At 38.2% G+C, this 12,530-nt stretch overlaps 1 protein-coding gene across 3 annotated transcripts in view; it reads left to right on the top strand.

Annotated features, from left to right (window-relative positions):
- Positions 1–12,530, top strand: part of ndst1a (N-deacetylase/N-sulfotransferase (heparan glucosaminyl) 1a) — an 80,014-nt gene that overhangs the window by 62,257 nt on the left and 5,227 nt on the right. For all 3 annotated transcript variants that reach the window (XM_027165212.2, XM_027165210.2, XM_027165211.2), the window contains exons 7-12: positions 2,618–2,803; positions 4,069–4,197; positions 7,654–7,836; positions 10,865–10,961; positions 11,423–11,546; positions 11,731–11,905. In XM_027165212.2, coding sequence (XP_027021013.1) covers positions 2,618–2,803; positions 4,069–4,197; positions 7,654–7,836; positions 10,865–10,961; positions 11,423–11,546; positions 11,731–11,905 — 894 coding nt within the window. The remainder of the gene's footprint in view (positions 1–2,617; positions 2,804–4,068; positions 4,198–7,653; positions 7,837–10,864; positions 10,962–11,422; positions 11,547–11,730; positions 11,906–12,530) is intronic.

Below are 12,530 nucleotides of genomic sequence, written 5' to 3'. Positions count from 1 at the left end.
ACATGCACAAACAAACACACACATGCACACGCACTCATGCATACACAAACAGAAAACACACACACACACACACACACACACACACACACACACACACACACACACACACACACACACACACACACACCTTAAATTCAATAAAGTTGAAAGTTATTGTCTGTGATCAGGATTGAGTAATTTATCTCTCAACAAACTACACTCTTGTTTATTTACAGCTTTTTTTATGATGTTGGAGTCAGTTCGATTAAGTTTCTAAGAAGCACCACGAATTAGAGATGAATAAATGGCTTGGCTCCAATGACGCATTGAGGAGTCCCAAACAGATACATGATAAAAATTAAAAAAAAAAAAAAAAATTACAGCAGGAAGAAGAAAAGCTGACTCAGATACATCCTTCATGTACTCGACAATTTAAAATAATTTTTTAAAGGCTACATCTGGGTATTTAGTGCACTAGAGGTGACTCGGAGGACCGCCTGATGGCTATTAAATCATTGTTTAAGACCAGAGATGTATTGCTGTGTTCATACCCAAGATTTGATCAAATCAGAGTAAAGGCATTATACATTGATCAGCTCTAACATTAAAACCACCTGCCTAATATTTTGTGGAGCCTCAATGGATCGGATTTGTTTGTCCAGAACATCCCACGGATGCTTGATCAGATTGAGATTTGGGGAATTTGAAGGCTAATTCAACACCTTTGTCATGCTCTCTTCCTCAGTCTGCCATTAGGGAATACCGTTATCGTCAAGGTAACCCGAGCTTTTGTAAGATACTAACCGCTGCATAACCACAGAAGAATCATGAAGCATCAAGAACAGCTGGCCCAGTCATCCTAGTCATCACATTTTGTCCTTGGTCAAAGTTGCTTTTTATGCTTTCCCATTTTTCTTGCTTTCAGCACATCAACTTTGATTGCTGACTAGTCTTTTGCTGCCTAATATTTCCCACCCCTTAATGTGCGTCAGTGTAACAAGAGAATCGCTGTTATTCACTTCACACCGGGAAGTGGTTTTAATCTGATTGCTGATCGGTGTGTTAAGGCACAGTGTAAAGTGATGCCACTGGCTAAATTTTTTCATTACATATTCCTTTTTTTTGTGTACTGCCACATTGGTGAGACCTTAGAAGGGATTAGACAACATCCAGAAAGTGTTGTCATGCTGAACCTGTGTAATCCTGTCTCACATCTGTCACTGTGTGTGTAATAATGTTTGTGATGTGTAATGTGTATAAATCGGGAAGTGGTTTTAATCTTATTGCTGATCGGTGTGTGTGAAAGCACTAGAAGTGTAACGTGATGCCACAAGCTGTAACTGGTTCTGTAATTTATATCTGTATTTAGATATAATCCAGTAAAGTTCCTCATAAACACGAGTGACTACAGACCTTAGTCTGTAACCCAGTGAACCAGTGTTAAGTCTGTAACCCAGTGAACCAGTGTTCATTCTGCAACCCATTGAACCAGTGTTCATTCTGCAATCCATTGAACCAGTGTTAAGTCTGTAACCCAGTGAACCAGTGTTCATTCTGTAACCCAGTGAACCAGTGTTCATTCTGCAACCCATTGAACCAGTGTTAAGTCTGTAACCCAGTGATCCAGTGTTAAGTCTGTAACCCAGTGAACCAGTATAATTATAACTTGACTGTGAGTAGATCTGAGAGGTTTGTGTTGATTTGTACACACTCCACACAACATGATAGTTTAGGAAGTTTGTTAAAACGTTACTTCAGGGCATTTGTGTGATTGTGATAGACAAGACTAAGTAAATTGGCCTGGTAGTTGGTGCGTGGAGCGTTCCAATGCAGTAGATCTCTGTTCCTTCTGAAACAGAGAAATCGTTTTACATACAGCTGAGACACAACAGTTTCAGACCAATATTTATATCAACTCAAGCTTCACCAAACTTCACCTCTAAACTGGACTAGTCTGGGAATTCTACCATGCAGGTCAGTGGATGGTGTGATATGATGGTAGTGCATTATTGAGTGTTTTATTGTGTGTGTTTGTGTGCATAGTCAAGTGTGTGAATTGAAACTGAGATACTGTATTATGTGACCTTGTTTTTCTCATGAATATGGGATTGTGTTTGTTATTGGACAATGAGAGATAATTCATCGTCGTCGTTTCGTCTGCTAATTAAATCATCACCAGTTTTATCCTCAGTTTTATTTTCCATTCTGCAATGAAGAGATTATAAGACCTTTTGTGTATTATTGCTTTAACAAATCTATGGGTTTGATCATTTAACAAATAAAGCAAAATTTGCTAATGCTGCTACACAAAAATTATGTTGTGTTTGTATTCACGACATACTGGTTTATTTACAGTAATGTGAAAATTGTCCTTTGTGAAACATTTACTCGTGTCAGTAGATCTCAGAGGTTTGTATTGGTTTGTACTATACACATTCAACACTACACATTAGTCTAGGAAGACTTTTTAAGGTTATTTGTTTGAATGTGATGGCAGAAACGTACATAAATTTGCCTGGAGTGTTCCTTTTCAAAAGAGAGATTGGTTTATATACAATCGAGACACAACGATATTAACTTCATGAATATGATGTAGGAATAAACTTCAAGACTTCTGTTGTATGAATCTTGTGTGCAGGATCACTCTATCCCCACCCACCTGGGTTACGCAGTGGCTCCTCATCACTCAGGTGTCTACCCCATTCACGTGCAGCTCTACGACGCCTGGAAGAAAGTGTGGGGTATCCGAGTGACCAGCACAGAGGAGTATCCTCATCTCAAACCAGCCCGCTACCGCCGCGGCTTCATCCACAACGGCATCAGTGTGAGGGTCCACACACATCCACCAAGAATGCAATGCAAACTCTATAGCATGTTCTCCCTTCCTAGGTTTCCTTTGGGTTCTCTGGTTTCCTTTTTACCACCCAATCACATGGTAGCTATTTTTACTTACCCCTGGAGTCCCAAACCTGCTCTTTTTATTGACCAACTTGCAACCGGAGGTCCTTGGATATGCTGCAGATCCACTTCAACGGATAATTGACAAAATTAACAAAATACTGAAAAGAAAACTGAAATGAAAATTTGATCAAATTTAATTGAAGTTAAAATAGAGACTCTTTTTATTGCAGAAAATAGTCATATAAGTCATATTATTCATGCTTTATCCATTCTCATGGCATTACACTGTATTCAGTGTGTTCATGTATCCCTCAAGTATAAAATTTGTTTTTTTGGGGGGGAATCAGAACTATATTAACACAGACACATTCACTGCTTCTTTCTGTATCTTTCTGTTACTTCCTTTTCATTCATTATTTTCTTTCACACCCACACACTTGCTCTCTTCCACACTATCCTCTGTGAATTTTTTCTCCCATGTCTTCCTCCTATTACATTCGTTTTCTCTTTTCTTTTTCCCTTAACCTGGATACAACTAATAACTGTAATAGATCTGGGGTTTTACTCACTCTCGCTCTAAATCCTCAGCTGATATTACCTGCTCTTTACTCTAAATACCTTCTTTGGATGATTTCTTCCATCTGTCTTTTTGAGCTTAATTTCTGTGCTTGTCTGACCCCCTGGTGTGATTGTCCTTGAAGCAGGGAGAGCAGTAGGACAGGAGAGAGTGGTTAGCTGATTGCTGAGAGCAGATTTATATTCAGATGTGGATTCTGCCTCTCATTGATTTTTATATACACCCGCCGAGTTCATGAACGCTCTGAGAGAGATTATGAATATTACATTAAGTCTTGCTCTATTTATCGGCACGAAGAGAGAAGCTCTGTGTGTGTGTGTGTGTGTGTGTGTGTGTGTGTGTGTGTGTGTGTGTGTGTGTGTGTGTGTGTGTGTGTGTGTGTGTGTGTGTGTGTGTGTGTGTGTGTGTGTGTGTGTGTGTGGAGATAGATGGAGGGCACACAGAGGTGTCCGGGTGGTTTAACGACAAGTGAATTTATATGACTCTGTGTTTGTGTCTGTGTGTATGCATATATACTGTATATGTGTGTATGCGAGAGATAGAAAGAGAAAGTAATATAAACAATGTGCTTTTAAGTTTATGAGATAACCTATTGTCTGTCTCGCTGTTAGGTGCTGCCAAGGCAAACTTGTGGTCTGTTCACTCACACTATCTTCTATAAAGATTACCCAGGAGGCCCTCAGGAGCTGGACAAGCTCATCGACGGAGGGGAACTCTTCCTCACTGTATTACTCAACCCAGTGAGTACACACACACACACACACACACACACACACACACACACACACACACACACACACACACACACACCCGTTCCTCTCGCAGCACATGGATCAGCCATCCTAAAATTTCATTACTGGCATGTTTATACACTGTGACAGAAAAGGCATGGTTATAAGTTTGGTAATCAGGGTTAATATTCTGAAAAACCAGGCTGTATCACAACAAATAATATGATAGCAGCACTACACTGTAAACTGCACGCACCATTTCTTTATTATTACACATCTTGGGTATTGTTGTGTTTCTGTTGTTGATAAATATATCAGTGCTACGGATTAGCTATTAATCGATCAGTGCATTTGGTTATTGCCTTCTGAGCTATACACATTAAGTGCACTAATCTAGTCCCTCATATCCCGAGTCCCACCATCTACATCCTCAATATGAATCTGAAACGGTTGCCAATTACGTGGCTGTTTAGAATTCTCTGATGTTAGCTGGCATCCGGGAAGCCCCACCCCCCTCGCACTATATTACATGGCGTTTTCGTTTTCTGTGAAGTTAAATGTCCAATGTTTAGACTACATGTAATATCAAGCCCATCAATCTATATTGGCATTAGACATGTAGAGTGTTTGCCCCCTCCATGATTTTTTATTTTTTCCTACGTTTGTCACACTTTAATGTTTCAGATCATCAAACAAATTGAAATATTAGTCAAAGATAACACAAGTAAACACAACATGCACTATTTAAATGAAGGTTTTTATTATTAATGGAAAACAAAATCAGTTAACAAATGAACAGAATTGGAATATTTCTTCCTTGGGGATGACCCTAAAACAAAAGACAACCTAAAAACAAGCTAAAAGTTTGTAAAATATTTAGTTTAATCTGACAAGCTGAAATTACTCGCTTATAGAGTAGTTAGGGATCTTATCTAATTATTCTTTTAGTAATGCTAGATAATAGGAATATGTACATAGATTATGCTTTGTATCTGCTATTTAAATCCAAATTCTAAATTTATTTGTCACTCACAGGACAATACATAGCAACAGGCTTCTTCTTCTTTGTCTTCTTCTTCTTCTTCTTCTTCTTCTTCAATAAATAGAAATCAAATTATTGATACAGAATGCGAACTAGATTTATTATTGAAACACTTATGCTTATTTCTATTTATGCTTTTTTATGTCTGCATTACACTAATACTAATGTATTATTTTTCACTTAAATTTAGTGACTTTGTGTGAGTTAACATTACTCTGTATCGGCAGACATCTTCAGCTAGTAAGGTATTTTATCTTAAGCTAAAAGCCTCGTTTTTCTTAAAGCTTTTTTACGAGCTTCATCCATGCCTGATCTAATGCAGCGATTAGCCCATAGTTCAGACTCGACTGACTGGATCTGATCAATGAGCAACACTCTCGGAGTAGATCAACTAATTGCATGTTCGTCTCTTTCCTAATGAGCTTCTCACTATTGATCAGGCTGACCAGCTAGAGTCATTAAGTTTTAAAGGGCGAGTCACACATATGGATAGGACATGGCCTCTAGTTTTAACCCCTTGTTCGTTTTACAACATGGCACAGATATCTTAGCACCTATGTTCTCCATTATTTAACACTCTTGGTTTTTCCATTTTACCTCATGCCCTATATAACCAACTACGGTATTAGAGGAAAACAAAATGATAAATTTGTGCATGAGGCACTGAAATCTTCCTGCTGTACAATGTCTGCATAGCAGTTTTTTTTTTTTTAATACTCATTTATCATCATAAAGCTGGAACATGCATGGCATATTGTTGTTGATGTTGTTCTGTGATACATCTTTTACTTTATAGTAATTTTGGTGTTGTTTGGGTGATTTGATGTTTAGTAATATTTAGGGCGATGTTATGCCAAATCAGGACAATAACAAAAAATTATGTTGTTTCTGCTGTTGTTGTTGTTGTTGTTGTTGTTGTTGTTGCTGTTGTTAATGTTGCTGCTGTTGTTGCTTTTGTTCTTGCTGATGTTGCTGCTGTTGTTCTTGATGATGTTGCTGCTGTTGTTGCTGCTGTTCTTGCTGATGTTGCTGTTGTTCTTGCTGATGTTGCTGCTGTTGTTGCTGTTGTTCTTGCTGATGTTGCTGTTGTTCTTGCTGATGTTGCTGCTGTTGTTGCTGTTGTTCTTGCTGATGTTGCTGCTGTTGTTCTTGCTGTTGTTCTTGCTGATGTTGTTGCTGATGTTGCTGCTGTTGTTGCTGTTGTTCTTGCTGTTGTTGCTGTTGTTGTTGCTGATGTTGCTGCTGTTGTTGCTGTTGTTCTTGATGTTGCTGATGTTGTTGCTGTTGTTGCTGTTGTTCTTGCTGATGTTGCTGCTGTTGTTGCGGATGTTGCTGCTGTTGTTGCTGATGTTGCTGCTGTTGTTGCTGTTGTTCTTGCTGTTGTTGCTGATGTTGCTGCTGTTGTTGCTGCTGTTCTTGATGTTGCTGATGTTGTTGCTGTTGTTGCTGTTGTTCTTGCTGATGTTGCTGCTGCTGTTGCTGTTGTTCTTGCTGATGTTCCTGTCGTTCTTGCTGATGTTCTTGCTGATGTTGCTGCTGTTTTTGCTGTTGTTCTTGCTGATGTTGCTGTTGTTGCTCATACCTCACATTTACAATACTATGTAGTTATTTTGGTGTTGTTGGTATGCCTTAGTGATATTTCGGAAGTTCTTGCTGCAGCTGTTGTTGTGTTACTTCCCTTATTTACAGTGGTGTAGGTAAGTCTAGATGGGCTTAAAAAGCATTACAGTATATATTGTTTAGTTTTTATATATTAGATATTATATTAGATAGTAGATATTATTCTTGTTATTGTTGTTCTTTTTTGCCACTGTTGTTGTTTCAGTGGTTTTGGTTTTGGTCTTGACATGGATTGGAATAGTTTGTATAATGTTTTTCCTTAACCAAATATACAGTTGCTTATTTTGTCTTCGTTGCTCTGTATGGAATAAAAAACATTATATGTTTTCTATTGAAATAAATAGAAAATAGTCTTGTTGTTGTTGTTGTTTTGGTGAATCTGGATGGGGTTGAAATGCATAATTTAAAGAAAAAACAGACAATCATGTCTTTGTTGTTTTTGTTGCTCTGATTGTTGTTGGTGCCCATTAAAAATAGAAGAAGAAAAAAAGATTTCCCTGCTTTTCCCAAGTTCTCTTCACATCCAGTCTTCCAGAAAGAGTTTAGAGTGCAGAGAACAGACTGATAGAGTGAGTGAGCGACACAGTGGGAAGAGAATATACATAGAAGTTTGATGACATAAGCGCTCCACGTTGAAAATCTGGTGCTTGATAATTAGCCTGTGGTTCCACAGGAAGTGTTTCTCCCAGTCTGAGAAGTGATAAGACAACAGGGATTTGATGAGGCTGCTAGGAAGTTCTTTTGATGTATGGGGTTAATTAAAAAAAAATCCTAATGCACAAATGTTTCTTTGTGTTCTGCAGATTAGTATCTTCATGACTCATCTTTCTAATTATGGAAATGATCGTCTGGGACTGTACACTTTTAAGAAGCTGCTGCATTTCCTGCAGACCTGGACTCACCTGAGGCTGCAGACCTTGTCTCCTGTCCAACTGGCTCACAAATACTTCAGCCTCTTTCCCTCAGACAGAGAGCCACTCTGGCAGGTGTGTGTATCTGTTTGTGTGTATGTGGGTGTGTGTAACCAAGTGTTATGCCAAGTGTGTGTGTAGGTGTTTTGTTTTTTCAGTTCTGACTCATTTGATTCTGCTAATTATCAAAACCCACAGTGAGCTGAATCAGTCTTTTTGGCACCTTTTTTTTTCCTTTCTGTTTTCACAGTGCTTGAGCGTTCCCAGGATTGCCATTAAGAGGTGTTCTTGTATACCAAGTGTGTGTAGGTTGTTGTGCCTGAGGGAGTGTGGGACTTGGGGCATCTGATGATTGAGAAGTTAAAAGAGGTTCAGGCGGCCGAGGATTGAGGGAGCGTGAGAGAGGGACTGAGGGGAAGAATAGCATTAGTGTACAGTGTGCTGCCGTGTCAGGCTCTGTGGTCAGCAACTCCTCATCAGAGAATGTAGTGCTTGTTATTCACAGCTTTTCTTTTCCATGCTCGACTCACTGTAACGCGGATCAGTGTGCTTCTGTTCTCGCCGTTCTCCTCTCATTCACTGTGGACTGCATTGGTCTTTGTGTGTGTGTGTATGTGTGTGTGTGTGTGTGTGTGTGTGTGTGTGTGTGTGTGTGTGTGTGTGTGTGTGTGTGTGTGTGAATGCTCTTTGTTCTTCCTGCTCTGATCTCTTTTCTTGCTCATGTCATTTGTACTTAAAGCCTCTCACATTAAGGTTCGTGTGGAGTCTTTGTGTGTGCAAGCGTTTGTGCCTGCACACGTATCACCTCCAGCTGAGCCTTTCTCAGTCTCACCCAGTGCACAAGTGCTGTATTGTCTCAATTCAGTGTGTGTGTGTGTTGTCAAAATGAATTTCACCGTTCATGTTCTATTCAAATGTTCATTATACTTACGAATACAAAGCAAAATTATTCACGTTTGATCGGTAAAGTTTCCATGTCCTCCTCCCCTGAGTCACCTAACATAAGTCTTTCCTAAACTTTCTTTTAAGCTCTGTTCAAATTTCGAATCCTGATTGGCCAGATTTATTTACTGTTGTCTGTCACAACACCTAATATACATTTAATCTAAGTCTCACAATGAACTGATTTATTTAACAAAGGAATGTGTGTCTAAAATCTCTAAGAAGAGGTTTATTTATTATGTGTGGAAGGAGTCTCAAGTGTCAGTGCCAGTGCTTTGTAACAGTCAGGTGAAAAGTGTGTAAAATAATAATAATAATAATAATAATAATAATAATAATAATAATAATAATAATAATAATCAACATCTCAAAGCGCTTTACAAAAGCAAATAAAAAAACAAAAATCCACCACATAATATAAAGATTAAAATTAAAGCAACAAAAATATAAAAAATAAGCACAATGTAAAATTACAATTATTCAATTAAAAAGCTACCCTAAAAAAAAGGAGTTTTAAGCTGAGATTTAAAAATGCCAAGAGATGTTGCTTGCCTTATCTCAGTTGGTAAAGAATTCCAAAGTTTTGTAGCTAGTGAAGAGAAAGCCCTATCTCCCATCGATCGTAAACGAGTTAAAGGAACAGATAAAAGACCAGTTTCAGAAGAACGAAGGTCGCAAGATGGAATATAAGGAATTAAAAGCTCAGTCAGATATTGAGGCGCCAACCCACGTAAGGCCTTGTTAGGTAAGCATCAAAATCTTAAAATCAACCCTAAACCTAACGGGGAGCCAGTGCAAGGACTCCAAAACGGGAGTAATATGATCTCTTAACTTTGTTCTAGTTAGAATTCTAGCAGCCGAATTTTGCACTACCTGCAATTTGTTTTAAGGTAGCTTTTGACACTCCAGCCAACAAGGCATTACAGTAATCGATACGGGAAAACACAAAAGTGCCGATCAGTCTCTCAGGAACAGAAAACAACAGCAGTTTAACCGTAAATAAAGTCTTCACACAGGAAGAGTTCTTCTGTAGAGCTTGTTCTACACAGGGTCGTGGGGAACCTGGTGCGAATGCTCGACAATATTAAAGAAGTCTTGAATAAATAAAATGTGTAATAATTGATAAGTTGTCTTGGTATTGCTTTTATTTTATTTCTTATTAGAAATGTATTGCTTTCCCCCCCATCTGTATACTAAAAGCAATAACACATTTATTGCAGTCACCATTTCTAAGCTGAATATTTCTTATCTAAATTTAGATTCAGCCGAACAATGTTCTGGAGGGGGCTAACGATAATGTGTTAAAATCAGTGGCAAGCGTTATTGTGATTAATCACCTAAAAATAGATCTTAAACCACAGTGTTAGAGGAAATTTGTTTCATTGGTGTCTTTTTTTTTACTTTTTTTTTTTTTTGCACTTCAGGGAATTGTTACGATTTTCTAGTTTTTTTGTTTGTGATATGTGAAAATATCTTGTGCTACTGCTAATTTTTGCTCTGATTGGGGTGCATTATAAACCTGTAATTACTCATGAAACAAACATTAAAAAAACAACCCTAATTTATGTTCCAATGCAATACTGAAGGAAATAAATTGTGTGTGTGTGTGTGTGTGTGTGTGTGTGTGTGTGTGTGTGTGTGTGTGTGTGTGTGTGTGTGTGTGTGTGTGTGTGTGTGTGTGTGTGTGTGTGTGTGTGTGTGTGTGTGTGTGTGTGTGTGTGTGTGTGTGTGTGTGTGACTGTAACTGGAAAGCATGTGCCAGTGCTTTACTCATTTAGGGCTCAGATTAACCCTACACAGATTAATCCTTACAGGAAAATGAACAGGGTTTAGTCAGACTGACCTGCTTTAATCTTTCTTCAGGAAAAAAAAAAAAGTAAATTTTTATTTTTTTGTTTATTATTTTTTTTAGAATTGTAAATGATTTTCATTGCCGGCTGATTTAAAGGCGTGAATTTTAGTTTATTTTAATCTGTGCTTTTGTTGCATATAGATTATATAGATTCATGCCCATTTATCTTATACTATTATTTTTTTCTCTGATGTAAAGCTTTTCTGATCTCATTCCTTTTATCTGCATTTCTAAGCCTACTTGTATTTCCTCATAATGAAGTTCTGCATTAATTTAAGTCCTTCTCATCTTAACTCTGCAATATTTCAGAACCCCTGTGAGGATAAGAGACACAAGGATATCTGGTCTAAAGAGAAAACATGTGATCGCTTCCCTAAGCTGCTTGTGATTGGGCCACAGAAGACAGGTGAATGCCTCCGGCTCCCCCTACCGGTCATGCTTAGTAAATACATTGGACTGGGATAGCATATTTATTATTGATTTAGTAATTAAATGAATTGTATTTTTCTTGTATTTACATTTTTAAATGGATATTATGTCAAATACTGCTTACAGTTTAAGGGTTATGTTTAATATTTGTAGTGTAACAAATAATCTTTGGTGCCATTTACTAATATTACTTGCAGAGATGCATATAGTAGAAATCACAATATAATAATAATAATAATAATAATAATAATCATCATCATCATCATCATCATCATAATCATAGCTGCACATGACAGAAAAAATGCAAAGACAAAATATTAATCAAAATACATGAATATGTTGATATAAATTTGAGATAATAATAATCATCATCATCGTCGTCGTCATCGTCATAATCATACAGCTTACAGTATTATTATTTCCTCATGTTTATTCCAGGGACAACTGCTCTGTATCTGTTTTTGGGCTTGCACCCTGACCTCATCGGAAACTATCCCAGCAAAGAGACCTTTGAGGAGATTCAGTTCTTCAATGGGCACAACTACCACAAAGGAATAGACTGGTGAGTAATACTTTGAACTTGCTCTTCCACTTCTCTCTTTAGACTTCTCGGTTTCTTTCAGGTGATATTTTTTGCGCCGGCATCTGCGTAACTCAAAAATGTTGCATCTTGCTGATGGAATCGTGCCTGCTGAGAAGCAGCTTTATAGCTGTATGTGTTTGTGACTCAGATCTTAATGTTACAGGTACATGGAGTTTTTCCCCCTCCCCTCCAACACCAGCTCGGATTACTACTTTGAGAAGTGTGCTAATTACTTTGACTCTGAATTAGCAGCGCCCAGAGCAGCAGCTCTCCTACCTAAAGCTAAAATCATCACCGTCCTCATCAGTCCTGCAGAAAGAGCCTACGCCTGGTACCAGGTACTGACCTCTACATGCTTATTTCTCTGCTTCTATATGATTTATCACCAAAAAAGGACTTGACCTTATTACCATTAAAAGACACCAGAAGCGGATGTCCTCAGGAGCATCTGTCCCAAACAATATGACTAGTATTTTTCGTGACTAAAGTAAGACAAATTGTCCCGACACATAACAAAGTTGAGGTCAGGAACAGCTAACGTCAGGAATAGTGCAGTGTGGGGTCAAGAGATGTTGAGCTTATTGCACAGGCAGAAGTGAGCCTCAGGTCAGGAAGTACATGAGGTCATGGAAATCTGAAAGCTAAGTGTGAGATTAGAAATAGCTTTGAGGTCATGAAAAGCTGAGTTTGAGGTCAGGAATGTCTTGAGGTCATGAAGAGCTGAGTTCGGGTTCAAAGGTAGCTGAGCATGAGGTCAGGAATGGATGGAATGATGGAAATTGTATGGAAAAAATTTAGCTTGCGGTCATACTAGGAAAAGCTTTAAGTCAAAGATAAGTTTGACTGAGTTGTGGATAGGCTATGTTTGGGGTCAGAAAAACCTGAGCTTGGAATTACAAAGAGTTGATGTTGATGTCAGGAACAGTCTGAGGCTACAGTAGGTAATCTTGAGCTTAGGGACAT

This window comes from Tachysurus fulvidraco, chromosome 10 (genome assembly GCF_022655615.1).
Source record: "Tachysurus fulvidraco isolate hzauxx_2018 chromosome 10, HZAU_PFXX_2.0, whole genome shotgun sequence".
Lineage (NCBI taxonomy): Eukaryota > Metazoa > Chordata > Actinopteri > Siluriformes > Bagridae > Tachysurus > Tachysurus fulvidraco.
The sequence above is the reverse complement of the archived record's forward strand: the minus strand, read 5'-3'. Positions and strand labels throughout refer to the sequence as shown.